Below are 15620 nucleotides of genomic sequence, written 5' to 3' on the forward strand. Positions count from 1 at the left end.
TGCTTCAGGGACAGAGTGGGAGGCAGGAACAACTGGCCCATCGTACCCCGCCCTCGAGTGTGGCGTTAGCTAGCGTGAGGATGGCGCCCTCAGGGAGCGCCTTTCCAGTGGCCAACTCTGACACTTCCCCAGGGACCAGCACACGGTCCCAGATGGCCAGGCCAGCCAGGCTCCCCACGAAGGATTCTGCACTGTCGAAGCCACCCCCCACCCTATCCTGCTCCTGGCCAAGCACCAGGGAGCCCCCGGCTGGGATCTCATAGCCCTTGCGGAAGCCAGAGCCAGTGGCCACGAGGCTGCGGTCCACGTGGAGCCAGTAGCTGCCCAGGACAGATGCCCACAGGACACACACGTGGTGCCAGTGGCCATCTAGCAGTGATTGGAGCGGCAGCTCTCGGAAGGCCGGGTCCCCTATGACCAGGTGGATGGAGCCAGGGCGCAGGGAGTCCCGACCGTGCAACACCAGCTTGTTGTCGTTGTCCTCCGTGGCATAGGACAGGAGGGTGCCCAGGCGGCCCAGGGCTGTGCGCACCCAGCTGCAGACAGACAGGGCCCGCAGGCCGGCCTGGAATCCAGGCTGGAGGAAGACGGCGTTCTCCGTGGAGGCAGTAGGGAAGGTGAGCACGGGCCCCATGTTGCAGTCTGGGGGTGAACAGGAGTGAGACGCGTCAGCTCTGTACCCACGTACACTGTACACAGCCCCCTAGCGGCTGTGGCATGACTGGCTGCCCAGCTGGGACTGGTCACTTCCTGCCCACCCCAAACACCAGCAGGGGCTCGCGGAGACGTGGGGTGAGCGCATGTGGGAGGGATATGTGGCACTTACTCTCCTGGTGGCTCTCAGGGGCCCTGGTCCCCTGGCTGCCAGGGCCCCTGGGTGCCTGTGTGTCCTCGAGACGGGCAGTGAAGTCCCGGAGCAGGTGTCCAGGCTCAGGAGGAACCACGGGTGTCTGTCTGCCCTGTGGTGGCTCTGGGCTATTTGGGTGTGCTGGCCACAGCAGGGCAGCCATGCCGGGCCCTGCCCGCTGCAGTGGCAGCTCCAGGGCAGCCAGCCTGGCCCCCTGGCTCTGCACGAGGCGCAGAAGGTGAGCCAGTGCATCCTGCTGGGCCCGCAGATCCCGCGCCAGGCTACTCAGGGCCTCCCTCCGTGCCTCCCGCTCCTGCATCTGCTGACTGTTTCCCCGGGTCAGGGCGGCACCCAGGGCCTGTAGCCGTGCATCCACCCGGCGGCCCCTGCGCTGCATCTTCCTCAGAGAGGCCCTCAGCTGGCCCAGGTCACCGTGCAGGGCGGCCCAGGAGTGGTTGAGTGCCTGGACTGCGGCCTGGCTGTGGAGGCTCAGGCTGCGGAATTGGACATCCATGCTGAGGGCGATGTCCTGGAGCTGGGCCACACTGGCCTCCTGAAGCCTCTGGACCTGTGGCAGGACACATGCTGTGCAGGGCTGACCCCGGAGGGCCCCACCGCACACCGGCATCCCTCCTGTCAGTGGGCAAGCTCCCACCAGCGGGGTCTCTCACTATGCCCATAGTTCTTGGGGTCTGGTTGGAAGTGGACAGGTGGCGAGGTGGGCTTCATTAGCCCTTTGTGGGAAGCCAATGGAGATCACCCATAATGGGACTCAGCCGGTTCTGACCACACAGGCACAGGCTGGTCATGGTGTCCCCGCATATTGCGGGCACCGTCCTCTCCTTCCTGACAACCCCGTAATAGGGGGTGGCCAGAGAGATAGTAGAGGACAAGGCTGGCCTTGCACACAGCTGACCCTGGCTCCATCCCTGGCATCCCACAGAGTCCCCAAGCCTGCCGAGAGTAACCCCCCTGAGCACAGCCAGGTGTGATCCAGAATCCCAGGACAAAACCCCAAACTGAAAACAGCTTCTGGGCATGGGGACGGAAGCTGACCTGTGCCTCCAGCCGATGCAGCCGCTCCAGTAAGGGCCTCCCGCGCCCAGCAGGGCTAGCTTCCTGTGATGGAGCCCTGTGGAAGCAGAGGGAGATGGATGCCAGGGAAAGCAGGAGTGTCCTGCCTGAGCAGATCATTCTTGCGGCCGGGCTGAGGGGCCCCTTGCTTGTCCTGTGGGCTTCTCCCTGCCGCCTGTGGCCTGACCTGACTCTCCAACCCCGTCCAACCCACGGGGCCTGCGGACGCAGGTTCCCAAGGAGACAGGCGTGAAACATGCAAACAGTGTTTCTGGAAAGCGGCTGTGTGGGCCCGGCTGTCAGCGGGCCGGAGCAGTGATGATCTTAGCAGATGCCACGGTCTCTGGTTCCTGCCAGGGGAGCCATGCGGGGGTGGCTGGGGCTGCTTATGGGATAAGAGAAATGGCACAGGAACCCTCCTGAACTTATGTGGGGTGCAGTGCTGTGGAGGCTCCCCAGGAGATAGGGCCTGGTCCTCTTGGGGTGACACGCCCCCACTCGCCTCCTCTGCTTCCAGCCCCTGGGGTTTGGCAACCCCAATTTTGCCATGGCCACACAGCTGCCTGCAGGTAGGAGGAGGGTCAGGGCAGAGTCTTAGGAATCCTGGGATGGACTGGCCTTAAGCCAGCGCGAACAAGAGTTCGGCTTCTTCACCCAGCAATGCACCGCCCCTGCACATGCAACTGCCAGTCGCGGCTCAGCCCACCCTAGACAGGAGACCATTGCCCAGTGCAATGGCAGCCATGGCAAGTGCAGTTAGCTGAGACTACAGGAAGGGCTGCTGGGACGGAGAGACATGAAGGATAGCACAGTGGGGATGGCACTTGTTTTGCACATGGCTGACCCAGGTTCAATCTCCAGCATCTTCTAGGGTCCCTCATGACTGCCAGGGGTGATCCCTGAGCGAAGAGCCAAGTCAGCCCTGAGCATTATACTAGGTGTGGCCCCCAAATGAAAAACAATAATTAAGGACAGCCAATAAATTATGAATTGAGAATAAGGAGAAGCTAGAGCACTTAGCCAGAGTAAGGAGATAATTCAGCAGCAAAGGGCTTGCCTTGTACATGTGAGGCCCTGGGCCCTTCTCTCTCCCTTCCTTCCTCCCTCTGTCTTTTGTGTTTTGGGGTCACACCCAGCAGTGCCCAGGATGACTCCTGGTTCTGCACTCAGGGACCATTCCTGACTGGGCTCCAGGCACTAGACGTTGGAATCCAAGCCGATTGCAAGGCAAGTGCCCTAACATCTGTACTATCACTCTGGCCCTTAGTTCTTCTTCTCTCTTTTTTTTTTTTTAAAGAGGACAACTTGCATTACAAATCATAATGCACAAAAACAGAGGAAGGCTGGGGGTGGGGGATGGTGGGAAGGAAATGCAGGACATTGGTGGTGGGAAATGTACACTGATGGAGGGATGGGTCAGTTGGATCATTGTATGACTGAAATCCAATCATGAACAGCATTGTAATGGTTTATCTCACGGATATTCAATAATAATAAAAACAGTAATGTGGAGTTCATTCCCTTTTCAGTCAATGACTGAATAAATAGAACTCATACATTAAAAAAAAGGGGGGGGGCTGGAGCAGTAGTACAGCGGGTAGGGTATTTGCCTTGCTTGCGGCTGACCCGGGTTCAATTCCCAGCATGCCATATGATCCCCGGAGCACCGCCAGAAGTAACCCTTGTGCATTGCCAGGTGTGACCCCCAAAAATAAGAAAAAAAAAAGAAGACAACTAAGGGCCACACTTGCAGTGTTCAGGGTCTACTCCTGGTGGTACCAGGAATCCCAGTGGGGTCAGCCACATGCCAGGCAAGCATCCTGCCCACTGTGCTCTCTCTAGTTTATTTTCCTTCCTGTTAGATGGACCTGTACACAGGGATGGGATCTGCTTTAACCTATCATGGAATTCAATGAGGTTTATTGTGGGAACAGGGAATCTTAAATTTTCCCACAACTCTGGTCCAGACTAGAAGAGTCGGGGGCGGGGAGGGAGAGGTTCCCAGCGCCTGCAGGCTAAACTGTCCAGTGCACTGTCCGTCAAACCAGGAACCCGAGATGTGACGGGCTTGATCATTTATTTGGGCCGGCCCACACACCCACGTGGACGCGGTCTGCCCCCAGAAACAGGCGGCGCTGGGTCTGGATCACTGCAGCCACTGACTTCCCATCACGGCAAAGGTCCTTCTCCAAGGAAGCCAGGTGGGAGGGAGGGTCCGAACCAGGGATGCACCGCGGTCGGCCCGGCCTGGCCCACGCCCCCACGACTCACCGCTCAGACCACGCCCCCGCCCCGCCCCCGCGGCGCAGCTGTTCCGGCCCCGCCTCCACGGCTCAGCCCGCCCAGCCCCGCCCCCCGACGCAGGCGCACGGCTGCTGCGGGCCCGGCGCCTCTTCCGGTTCCCCGGCTTCCTCGGCCGATTGGTCTGGAGCCGCGCGGTCCCGCCCACTTCGGAGCTTCCGGAAGTCGGCGGCCGCCCCGGCACGACTGTGGCAGACCTGAGCAGTCAATGGCGGTTTTCTAGCCCTGAAGGGGGACCCCCCCATTACCCTGAGCCCCTCCCACCCTGCCCCGCATCCTGCCCCCGCGGCCCACTCCACTGCGAGTCCCGGGGCACCGCGCGCGGCGCCCCACTGACCCCTGCGTGGTGCCGGTCCCGGGGGATCCCGGGCGCTACCTTTCACGGCGCCCCCGGGATGGAGCGGGTCGGCGCCGTCCGCCTGGCCGTCCAGGAGGCCCTGCGTGCCCTCTCCTCTTCTGAGGACGGCGACCACATCGCTAGCACTCTGGGGGCCCTGAAGCGGTACCTGGGCGGGACGGAGTGCCCGGCGCCCCCTGAGGAGCAGCAGGAGTTTGCCCGTGCCCATTTTGCAGCCGTTCTCCGAGGCCTGCTGGGCGCGATGAGGCCGGACTGGCCGCAGCTGAAGCCTGGAGACCAGCTGGAGGGACTGTGTACCAGCTTCTTTTTGGAGGGCCCGGCTAGCCAAGCCTTCCTGGTGCTGATGGAGGGCATTGAGAGCGCCGAGGGGTGAGCTGAGGGGAGCAGCATCTTGGAGGCACAGATCTGAAGGCCCCCTGGTATAACACTGCAATGTGGCGGGGAGGCTGCTGCTTCTTCCTGGGGGGCGCTCCTGGCCCAGGGTGCTGCCCATTACCCAGCTGGCATTGAGTGAGTGCAATGCAGCTAGGGCTGCCCTGGAGGGGGGAGGAGGTGTGTGTGTGCGTGAGCCCTGGCCCTGCAGTCACCCTGTTGTTGCCTCAGCCCCAGCGCTCGTCTGATGAAAACAGCACACCTGCTGGCTGGGTTTCTGGGCGCCGGCCGGCTGGCAGCAGTACTGAAAGAGCAGTGTGGGCAGCAGCTGGAGCCAGCCTTCCCCGTGCTGCAGGAGACACTCCTGGGCCTAGTGGTCAGCTTGCCTGACCGCCTAGCCAACCGGCTGCAGCGTGAGAACTTGCCGGAGTTCTTGCCCCAGAACTACTTCCCGCTGCTGGGAGAGGCGGCTGTGCGGGCCCTGCAGGCTGTCGTGGGCTCCCTGCGAGGTGAGTCCTCCAGGGCACCTGTCACCGCCCTTGATGCTGTGTGGGGGGCCAGCGCCCATGGTCTGGAGCGTCACTGCTGCAGTGGCGAGGAACTTGGTTGTGGCGTTGCAGCCTGTGGTGCCCCGTGCCTTGGACTCTTACCCCCCAGGCTCTGAGCAGCTGGGGAAGGGGGCTACCCTGCCTGACCCTGCGGCCCTCAGCTTTCCACTCCTGTCCAGGTGGCACCCACTGCTCCGTGTCCTTCGTGTCCCAGGCTGTCGGGAAGGCCTGTGTCCTGGGGCGGCACCGTGAGTCTTGGCTCCTGCGTGGGCGGCGGGGGTGGCCGTGGGCTGGCAGGGCAACGTGGCTGACACCGCATCTTTCCCAGGGGAGGTCCTTGGAGTGCTGGTGCCCCAGCTGACGGCGCTCACGGACGGCAGCTGCCTGTGGCAGCGGGTGTGCTGGCGGCTGGCAGAGCAAGTGCCTGACCGTGCTGTGGAGGCCGTGCTGACGGGGCTGGTGGACGCTGCCGCGGGGTGAGCATTTGTGACCTGCTTGGGGGAGGGCCTCAGTGAGCTGGGCCATTTTCCCCTCCCACCTGGTCCCACTGCTCCCATGCCTTCTCATGCTTTTGCACCTGGGCCCTGGGTGGAGTCCGCCCCACCTGGGCTGCCTCACAGAAATGGCTCAGCTTCCTGCCGAGCTTCGGGTGTGAGGCCCCTGACCCCAGCTCAGGAAGTTGGCACAGAGCTGGAGCTTGGACCAGGGTTCGTGACCTTTCCCCCACAGCCCCGACGTCCTGTCTCGACTCTTGGGGAACCTGGTGGTGAAAAGCCCAAAGGCCCGCTTTGTGGTTACTCAGAAACTGCTCCTCCTTCAGTACAGACTCACGGTGAGCAGGGGTGGGGTGTGGGGAGCTGGCCCATGGCAGGGTGCTGCCTGCCCGGCGCCACTGCCTACTGTCCTGTGTCCTTGCAGACAGCTGCACTGCAGAACCTGCTGGGGTACCTTGCCATGGACAGCCAGCGACGGCTGCTCCTGGTCCAGGTGAGCACAATCCCAGGAGCTGCGGGGGGGAGGGAGGAGCAGGCGAATATCTGATGGCGGTGCTCCCTTAGGCCCTCAAGGACCTCCTGGAGACTTGGGGCAGCAGCAGTGCCATCCGCCACACGCCCCTGGCCCAGCAGCGCTACGTCAGCAAGGCCTTGCTCCTGTGCCTGCTGCAGCTGCAGGAGGGGGAGCTCAGCCTTGACCGCGAAGGTGAGCAGGGCTGCTGTGGCGCAGTCCTTCAGCCCCGGCCCCCGTGGGGCCCTCTTGCAATCTCCTGTCCTTGCAGAGCTGATGGCCAGCCTGATGGCAGGTGTGAAGTGCCGCCTGGACAGCAGCCTCCCTGCCGTGCGCCGCCTGGGCATGGTTGTGGCTGAGGTAGCCAGTGCCCGGATCCACCCCGAGGGCCCACCCCTGAAGTTCCAGGTGGGTGGGGAGGTGAGGGGGCAGCATGCCCAGCTGCCAGTGTGGCTCTTAACGGGGTCATTGCCTGCATGTGGTGGGGGTGTGACCCTGGCATCTCTGCATTTTCAGTACGAGGAGGACGAGCTCAGCCGGGAGCTACTGGCCTTGGTAGTGCCCGGGCCAGCCAGTGACGGCCCCACAGAGACTGGGTGAGGCACCACTGCCCCCGCCCGGTCCCTGCTCCACATACTCATTCTCCCCCACCTGTGGCAAGCCTGCCAGAACCTCCCTCTCGCTCCTTCCCAGAAGTCCTGCTGCCGAGACTGCCACGGATGTGGGCGAGGATCGGGTGCCCCCAGCCTCTGCCCGGGGCTCTGACTCAGAGCTGGACAGGTGGGTGCTGGGCCCCTGGTGGCAGGAGTGAGGGCCAGCCCCTTGCCCCGGATGACAGCTGGCCCCTTTGACCCCAGTGATGACGAGTTCGCTCCCTACGACATGTCGGGGGATGGAGACCTGAGGAGCGGCAAGGCACCCCTGTACGTGCGCGACTGCATAGAAGGTGGGTCTGCGCGCAGATGGGGAAGCGGCTATGGCCCCAACCTGGCCAGCGGCTGTGGTCCCAACCTGACTGTGGCCCCAGTGCTGGCCCTGACGAGTCGCTCCTGTAGCCTTGACCACATCTGAGGACTGTGAGCGCTGGGAGGCAGCCCTGCGGGCGCTGCATGGACTCCTTACCCGGAACCCGGCTGCAGCCCGAGAGGTGAGTGTGGGTGCGGGGGGAGGTGCATGCCAGCTGACCCCCCTGGCTAACGGCTGCATGCAGGTGAGCGTGGAGCTGGCCACGGTGCTCCTGCACCTGGAGGAGAAGACGAGTGTGGCGGGCTTCGAGGGTCTGCGCCAGCGGGCCTTGGTGGCCGTGACGGTGGCGGACCCGGCGCGGGTGAGTCCTGAGCGGGGCCTGTCCCACTGGCCAGGGCTGTTGTGAGCAAGGTCCCAGCACCCCTCTTCTGCACAGGTGGCTGAGTATCTGACCACGCAGTTCTACGCACTCAACTATAGCCTTCGGCAGCGCATGGATATCCTGGATGTGAGTGCCTGGCTGTCCCTCGGGCATGGTCCATTCTCCACTATTGCTCATGCCACTTCATGGTCACTGCAACTTTCTGGTCCTGCCTGGGAGTGGCGCTGGGCCAGGTGGGGGTGGGGGCCCATATTTCCAGGGTCAGTGTCCATGGGAAGCTGAGAACCTTCTGGAGTCAGTGGTGGTGTCACCCCAACACCTGCTGAGCCCCAGCTCCGTCTGACCAGCCTTGAGTTTCCTGGCTGTGCCTGGCACTGCCCGACTGTCTCCCCTTCCATCACCATGAAGCAAGAGCCCTCAGAACCAGGGGTCCATTCCCTGGGGTCTCCGCCGCTGCCCTGGGAGCTATGGCCCAATGCTGTCTTCCCCCAGGTACTGACACTGGCGGCCCAGGAGCTGTCTCGGCCCGGGCGCCCCAGGGAGGCCCCACTGAGCTGCCCCCAGACCCCTGTGGCCCTGGCCCCAGCCTGGCGAGCAGTGGTGGATGAGCGTGTCCGAAGGAAGACCCGGCGGCTGTCCCAGGTTAGCAGGACTGGGCAGTGTGGTCTGCCTGCCGCTGAGGCCAAGACGGTCTCTGTGCCCTGGGTATTTGGCCAGTGAGTCGGGAGGGGCTGTGCCTGAATGCTGTCCACTTGGCAGGGCCCCACCCGGCACATCCCGGCCGTCGCCACCCCCAATCACTTCGGCCCGGTGGCCGGCTGCTTCTTCTTCCCCCTCATCCAGCGTTTTGACAGGTCAGCTGGGATTTGGGGGGGCCAGGATCCAGGCTTTGGTGGGTCTCAGGCAGGGGCTGCTGAGGAGACTGAGGACTCCTGCCTGAGGCGCCCCCCGCCCCGACCCTCTCCTGGCTCTGTTGCAGGCCCCTGGTGACCTTCGACCTCCTGGGGGATGACAGCTTGGTTCTCGGGCGGCTGGTTCACACCCTGGGGACCCTCATGTACCTGTCGGTGAACACAGCGGTGGGTGGACAGGGCTGTGGGCGGCGGGCAGGGGCAGGGCGGGGGGCCAGCTCTGAGCCATGCTGTTGCAGGCTGCCGCGGCCATGGGTAAGGTGCTGCTGGAGCTCGTGTGGGCACTGCGCTTCCACAGTGACACGTGAGTGTGGGCTGGCACCGCGGGGGCTCCCTGGGGCCCTCCTGGCCGGGCCTCTGGGCTCAACTGTTCCCATCCGCAGCTACGTGCGCCGGGGGCTGCTGTCCTCCGTCTCCTCGGTGCTTCTGAGCGTGCCTGCCGAGCGCCTTCTGGGGGACCTTCCTGAGGAGCTGCTGGAGGCTGGGGCCTGGTTGGCAGGTGAGCGGCCCCGCGCCCGCTGCACCCCCACTGCCCTCCTTTCTCAGGGCCCCCAGGACCTTGGCCAGCCTGCCCTTGCCCAGTGGGCTGGAGGCACTGCATCACCCTGACTGCACCTGGACGGGATCCTTGCTGGGGGGTTATCGTGGGGCGGGGGACACTGGCCGCTTAGTCTCAAGTTCGTCCCTTGCTTCTTCTGGCAGATGTGGCCAAGCAGGACCCGGATGAGGACTGCAGGCTGCTGGCCACAAAGGCACTGCTGCTTCTGCAGAAACTACAGGACAAGCTGCCCGAACTGTGGGCGTGAGGCTGCTCTGCCTTGCCCCCGCCCGAGTGAGATTAAAGGACGGCTGTGCTGCCAGCTGTGCGCAGGGAGGGAGACCTCTGAGATGTGCTTTATTGGGGCACACGCCTATGGGCTGGGAGCAGGTGGGGGCCCGTGTTGCCTCCCTCTCCCTCGTATCCCTGCTCTGCTAACCGTGTCCTCACGCCCGTGGGTCCAGAAAGGCACTGGCTGCCGGCAGGTCTTACCTCGCTTGGGCTCGGGGCCAGAGTGGAGGTGTTTGTGCCTGCGGCCCCTCTGACAAGCCTGTCTCTCAACAGCAAAGTTCACCCCTGGCCACTACAGCTCCTGGGAAGCTCTGGCTTCAGGGGCCACTGTCCACCTCCTCCAGCACCTCCTCGGCCATCTCCCTGGGGTCCTCCATGCTGTTGTGGCGGACACGCTCGCCTGGGGTGCGGGCCAGTGGGAGGCCGAGGCCCAGGTGGATGGCGTCCACGGTGCGCTGGCTCACGTAGTAGGGAATATTGGCGGCAGGGAGCCGCTTCCGCATCTCCTCCAGGTACCTGGAGGCCTGAGTGGGTGGACAGGGTGCCAGCGGTCAGGGTCACGGGGTGGGAGGAGCTGTGGGTGCTCCCAGCTGCCTTATGGGCCGGGTCCCTGCACGCAGCCCACAGCAGGGCACCCAGAGCAGCAGCACGTGGCAAGGACTGGGCTGCAAAGGCTCTTCTGGAAGGGAAGAGCCCTCAGTCAGCTAAGCAAGGCCCCCATGCTGCCTCTTCACCGGGGAGGCCGTCTGAGTGGCAGGTGGATGTGGGGAGGCCGCACAGAGCCTGGGAACCATGGCAAGGGCTGTCTGGCTGGGACAGGAAGGAGGAGCCTGCTGGCGGGTGCCCTCCCTGCAGGGCTCACCGTCTGGAGGTCGCCTCCCTGCAGGCAGTGCTCCACCAGGAAGCCGTACACGTCGCCCGCGCGGACGCTGCCGTCTAGCTCTGGCTCCTCCAGCAGCAGCTCGCACTGCCGGGCCGCCTCCTTGGGGTCTTCCGCGTACATCCTGTGGGCGGGATGAGCAGAGCCACGTGGTCAGCAAGGGCAACGGGCAGGGCGTAGGCCTTGATGTGGCTGGTCTGGGCTTGGTCCCCAACATCCCACAGGGTTCCTGGAGCCCACGGCGAGTGACTCCCGACAGCAGAGTCAGGAATAAGTCTGAGCACTGCTGGGTGTGGCCACAGAATGCCTGCTGAATGGGGATAGCGCCGCCCAATGGGCAGCCAGGGCCACTCCCGGGACGGTCGGGGTCTGAAGGACGCTGGAGCTGTGGAAGGTGGAGGCTCAGGTCCATCCAGGCTGCTGTAAGAGTGCAGCGCTGGGTGCCTGAGAGCTGCCCAGAGACGGAAGGGCAGGTCCACGCGGAGGCCCCTGGACTCGGGGAGGCCACCCTGAGCACACCTGCGGGCCTGGAGGAAGCGCTTCACCAGTGTCATCTTGTTCTGCAGCTGCGCCAGCTTAGCCTCCTGGTCCAGGGGGCTCTTGACCTTGGACATGGACATGCACTTGTAGGCCTCAGTGAGCGCCCCGTGTGCCTTGTCGTAGTTCTGGTACTCGTCGATCTCCACCTGCACGACAGTTGTCAGGAGCCTGCAACCTGCAGCCCCCCCACCCCGCCCCCACAGTGGTACCTGTGCACAGGCATCGTAGAAGCCAGCCAGTAGGTCCAGGGCACGGCCCTTGGTGTAGAAGCTGATAATGTTTTTCATGATCTCCGGTTCCTTGCGCCAGTCCAGTGACTGCAGGTAGTTGGCGGCCATGATGTAGATCTCCTTCTGCCGCGAGACGCCCGCAAAGAACACAATCTTCTCCGTATCCCCAGACTTGAGCAGTGCCCGCATGGCCTGGACACAGGGGAGGTCGGGGGTCAGTGGTGCCACCGGTGAGGGCAGGGGCAGTCCTGGACCCCGGCCTCGCACCTTCAGTTTGTTCCCGGCCTGTGTGTACTTCTTGGTGGCCAGGTGGTAGCTACCCTGGCGCATGCAGCAGTCGGCAATCTGCTCCAGCAGTTCACGCCGCACCGAGTCTGGCATGTCCCGGGACTCCTTGGGCACCGTCATCTTCTCGGCCATCTCCTCGGTGATGGTCATGTTCTGCTCCAGGCACAGCTGCAGGGCCTCATGGTACTGCCAAGGCCACCGCGGGGGCTGTGACAGCTGCCACACAGCACAGCCCTTCATGCCAGGGGCCAGAATGCTGCTCAGTCTGCTTATGGGAGAAGCCGCGTGCACACGCCTGTGTGCATGCACGTGTGTGCATGTGTGAGTGCACGTGTGTGTGGACACAAGACATATCTTTTCTGTTTGGTTGTGAGTTTTGTGCAACCACAGCCTGACCTTCCGCCTTCACTAACCTGAGCGTATAGGATGGGCTCGTGAGTTCTGGCCTGCGTGTTTCTCATGACCAGGCTAAGGCTTTCACATCTGACAACAGGTCTCACTTATCATTTTGGGGCCTCCGGAGTCGTGCCCAGGAGACTGGGGACTCTGCCAGGCCATGGGATTGATGTGAGCCCCCAAGGGCTGGGCCGCTGCGGCCCTGCGGGGTCACCCCAGGACAGACCTGGGCCCACTGTCTGCCAAACTGCACAACAGCCCTGGGCATTCTGACCAGGCCCTTGTGAATGCATGGTGCTGGGGTTAAATTGTGCCTTACACGTGGCTGGCAATGCAGTCTCCTGGACTGAGCACCTCTGGTGTGACCCCCAGTAAGTGAAGCGGAATTTCTGAGAGGTCCTTTCATCGCTGGGGACACAGTGGGCGGCACCCTGTCTGGTGGGAGCTATGCGCATCCTGGGCATCTTCCGCCACTTGGAGAATCCTCACTCGCCGAAGCTTAGGGGTAACTCCTGCCTCTGCACTTAGGGATTGGGGGACCATATGGGATGTTGGGGATCAAACCTGGGCAAGTGCTCTCCCTGCTGTACTATGGCTCAGGCCCTAGGGGTCTGACTTTGAAGGAAACAAGCTGTTTCCACTGCTAGTTGGGTGGTGTGTCTCCTGCAGCTCTGATGCATCTCTCCTTCTGGGCAGCCTTGGGTGGACTCTTCCTGGCTCTCCCAACCCCCACTCTGAACTGTGGCACCCCCTTCTCTGCCTGAGAGCCCAGCGGCTGCTGCCACTGCCCGAGCACACAGTCCCCGCCTGGTGGGTGCTGGGTGGCAACAGGGGTTGAGGGCAGACAGCACACTCTGGGCCTGCTGCCCCACATCCCCACCCCCACTCCCGGGGCCCCTGGGCCTATCCTGACCTTCTTGGCAGCCAGCAGCAGCCCCACAGCCTTCTCGTACTGGCTGTGCTCCAGGAAGAAGTCGGAGCATCGGGCCAGGAGGGCGGGGTCTGAATTCTCATCCAGATCCTCTGCGATGAGCTGCAGGGCCCCAAGCTGCTGTGAGGCGAAGGCCAGCTCCAGGGCCTTGGAGAAGTGACCAGCCTGTGGGTGGCACAGAGCTGAGCCATAGGGGGCGCGGGTCGGGGGTATGAGGGGAGGGGGCGGGGGGTTCCAGCCGCAGTCCCACCTTGTGGTATAGCATCACGGCCCTGTCCAGTTGCTTGTCCTTCTCCTCATAGTAACGGGCGGCCTCGATCATGTCCTCCGGGGAGCTGAGCAGGGCCAGGTTCATGAGCTGGTCATCCAGGCCATTCTCCTTGCACAGGCGGATGGCGTTGTTGAAGGCCTGCGCCCTCGTGTAGAAGTGCACGGCCTGCCGCACTTCCTCCTGGCTCTCATACTGGCGGGCCAGGTGGTATGAGGCAGCGCAGTTCCCCGTCTTATTGGCGATCTCGGCTGCCTGGAGAGAAGCAGAGGCCGTGCGCTGGCACCCAGTCGCAGGGCCCACGCAGGCACCCCCGTGCCATGCTCACCTTCTGGATGTCACCCTGGAAACAGTAGATGCGGACCAGGGAGAAGTGATCCTGGGCCAGCCCGTAGTAGTGCAGTGCAGCCTCCATCTCCGCCCGGCTCTCCAGGTACTGCGCCCACCACCGCCACAGGGCCCTGTGGGTGCCACGAGGGGTGGTCAGGGGACAGCGGGCCCCAGGGACGACCCCGAACACCTGCCTGGGCACCCGCACTTGTCCTTCATCTTGTCGATGTAGAGCGCCAGGGCTTGCAGGTCCTCCGAAAGCATCCGGGGCACCTCGAAGCGGTGGGTGTCGGACTTCTCGTAGCTGCGGAAAACCGGGGCCCCACCTGTGTCTCACGGAGGGTGCTATGGACAGGTGGGGTGCCAGCCAAGGCCCCCCGCAAGCCCTCCCGGGCCCCACACTCACTAGCTGAGCGCCAGGTTGCAGTCGGCGCTGGCCTCCAGGTGCTGTGCGTAGCTGTAGTAGGTGGTTCGCAGGTGCACGCGGTCCCGCAGCTCAGCCACCTCCACCGCCTTCTGCCACTGCCCGGACGCCTGGTACAGCTGGTTGAGCAGGTCGTAGCGCTGGCACTTCTTGTACAACTGCTCTGCGTCTTCCTGCTCCAGACACAGCCCCAGTGCAGAGGAAGGGCGAGGGTCTGTCTGGCAAGTCACACTCCCCCAAGAGTCCCCTCCCGGGCCACAGCCACCCACAGTTACTGCCTCCCGGGGGGGCCCCCCTCTGAGGCCCATGTCCCTGTACTGCCCAGCCCTGACTCAGGCCCACTCACCAGCATGCCCAGTTGGATGGCAAGTGTGGCCACTTGGGCCTCCAGCTCTGGCTCATGCTCTGCCTCACGCAGTGCTCGGGCGCCACGGGCGTGCCCCATGTTCCCCAGGCACACCTTGGCCACGTCCAGTCGCTTGGTCTTCACGCACATGCGCGCCATGTTCTCCCATACAGCCTCGCTGTGGGGACAAGCACTTGTCAGCCTCCTGCAGGCTTCCAGGGCCAGGGCCTGTCCAGGGAGACAGGTGACCCCTGCAGATGCACGAGGGAGGGCCTGGTGGATCTGACCTTGCGCTCTGGGCCACAGATGTGGGCCTCAGGGCAGAAGCCAGAAGCAACATAGCACCTGTGTGCGTGTGCATGCACACGTGTGTCACGATGCCTGTGTGTGCAATGCACTGTGGGAAAGGCCTGGGACGGGACTTCAGACTCTCAAGCTGGGCTGCTCTGTGGGAAAGGCCTGGGACGGGACTTCAGACTCTCAAGCTGGGCTGTGAACAGGGCCCTGGGCTCTGTTCTCTACATTCCCCCCGCCCTCGGCTCTGCAGTGTGTCTGGAACCCAGCAGGGGACACACAGACCTGCCACTTGGCCACACTCAGTCCCAGAGGGCAGCTGTGAACCCCCCCTCCCCCGGCAGCTGTGCTCAGCTCACGTCCCGCCCATCTCCAGTAAGGACCTGGGGGTCAGACAGCTGACACTGATTCCAAGAAGTAAACAGCCGAGTCCGGGGAACTTCCTGTTGTCCCTGCCAGCCAGGACAGCATCTGCATTTCATCAGGGAGGGCTCCCAGGCCCCTCCCCAGCAGAAAGGGCGGCTGGGCCATGCAGGATGTGCGCAGACCTCCTGCCACCCCAATCCCCAGTTCTCCCAGCTGAGCTCCCAAGTTGGAAACTGGGGGCACCTATCCTGGGGGCCCTGGGGGCCACTGAGGCTGTAGCAGAAGAACCCCTAGCTGGTCACTAGAGTCTGAAAATGAGGCAAACTCCCTCAGGGTGGTCTTGAACAAGGGGTTACTTGCTCTTGTCACAGAAGATATTTGGGGAACCATCCGAGGAATGTCACACCCCCTATCAGGCCGTCTGCCACACAGTGTGGTGAGGGAGCTACTGGAGTCCCGGCCAGTCCCTGGACCATAAGTGCCTCACCCCGAGTCATGCCACATGGAAGCTGGGGGAGTGGGCAGGAAATGGAGAGAGGGCCCTCCTAAGAGCCCCAAGGGCCCGGCTCCACTGCCCTGGGCACCAACGTGGTCTGCTGCCATGGGACCCAAAGGCCAGGCACATGGCCCAGAGTGCATGGTTGGGGCGGAGGGGGCAGGGTGGGGATGGAGCAGGCAGCCTCTGTCCTGGTTGCAGGCTCCTCCTACCCGTGGGGGTGTACCTGGTGCTGGGG

The 15620-nt window shown here is 63.5% G+C and overlaps 3 protein-coding genes across 3 annotated transcripts in view; 1 reads left to right on the forward strand and 2 right to left on the reverse strand.

Annotated features, from left to right (window-relative positions):
- On the reverse strand, positions 1–2041 carry PTX4 (pentraxin 4). The gene is made up of 3 exons (XM_056135107.1): positions 1904–2041; positions 827–1415; positions 1–642 (listed from the first exon to the last, which is right to left on the reverse strand). Exons 1-3 carry the CDS (start codon positions 2039–2041, stop codon positions 5–7), a joined length of 1365 nt encoding a protein of 454 aa, XP_055991082.1. The 3' UTR covers positions 1–4.
- Positions 2042–4467: 2426 nt separating this feature from the next.
- TELO2 (telomere maintenance 2) lies at positions 4468–9595 on the forward strand. Its single transcript, XM_056135222.1, has 20 exons — positions 4468–4949; positions 5184–5461; positions 5680–5748; positions 5829–5976; positions 6230–6332; positions 6419–6487; positions 6559–6700; positions 6777–6913; positions 7022–7101; positions 7199–7285; positions 7363–7451; positions 7561–7652; positions 7716–7832; positions 7908–7979; positions 8346–8495; positions 8613–8707; positions 8833–8932; positions 9004–9068; positions 9148–9263; positions 9467–9595. The coding sequence occupies exons 1-20, from the start codon at positions 4618–4620 to the stop codon at positions 9568–9570; spliced, it is 2445 nt and encodes an 814-aa protein (XP_055991197.1). The 5' UTR covers positions 4468–4617; the 3' UTR covers positions 9571–9595.
- A 151-nt stretch (positions 9596–9746) lies between these two features.
- Positions 9747–15620, reverse strand: part of IFT140 (intraflagellar transport 140) — a 34500-nt gene continuing 28626 nt past the window's right edge. Inside the window, exons 20-30 of the mRNA XM_056135217.1 lie at positions 14227–14404; positions 13863–14053; positions 13665–13760; positions 13455–13587; positions 13109–13381; positions 12841–13023; positions 11511–11717; positions 11223–11435; positions 10993–11159; positions 10456–10597; positions 9747–10117 (exon numbers count right to left, since the gene is read on the reverse strand). Coding sequence (XP_055991192.1) covers positions 9911–10117; positions 10456–10597; positions 10993–11159; positions 11223–11435; positions 11511–11717; positions 12841–13023; positions 13109–13381; positions 13455–13587; positions 13665–13760; positions 13863–14053; positions 14227–14404 — 1990 coding nt within the window. The 3' untranslated portion in view covers positions 9747–9910. The remainder of the gene's footprint in view (positions 10118–10455; positions 10598–10992; positions 11160–11222; positions 11436–11510; positions 11718–12840; positions 13024–13108; positions 13382–13454; positions 13588–13664; positions 13761–13862; positions 14054–14226; positions 14405–15620) is intronic.

The sequence above is a fragment of the Sorex fumeus genome, unplaced genomic scaffold, assembly GCF_029834395.1.
Source record: "Sorex fumeus unplaced genomic scaffold, SorFum_2.1 ptg000110l, whole genome shotgun sequence".
Classification (NCBI taxonomy): domain Eukaryota; kingdom Metazoa; phylum Chordata; class Mammalia; order Eulipotyphla; family Soricidae; genus Sorex; species Sorex fumeus.

Bases quoted from the DNA above. Each gene is read 5' to 3' on its own strand.
- PTX4 (XM_056135107.1), bottom strand. From the start codon at position 2,041: ATGATCTGCTCAGGCAGGACACTCCTGCTTTCCCTGGCATCCATCTCC. The intron at 1,416-1,903 runs GTCAGCTTCCGT...GTCCTGCCACAG, and splicing joins TGCATCGGCTGGAGGCACAG to GTCCAGAGGCTTCAGGAGGC. The intron at 643-826 runs GTAAGTGCCACA...GTTCACCCCCAG, and splicing joins CCCTGAGAGCCACCAGGAGA to ACTGCAACATGGGGCCCGTG.
- TELO2 (XM_056135222.1), top strand. From the start codon at position 4,618: ATGGAGCGGGTCGGCGCCGTCCGCCTGGCCGTCCAGGAGGCCCTGCGT. The intron at 5,749-5,828 runs GTGAGTCTTGGC...CATCTTTCCCAG, and splicing joins CTGTGTCCTGGGGCGGCACC to GGGAGGTCCTTGGAGTGCTG. The intron at 7,833-7,907 runs GTGAGTCCTGAG...TCTTCTGCACAG, and splicing joins CGGTGGCGGACCCGGCGCGG to GTGGCTGAGTATCTGACCAC.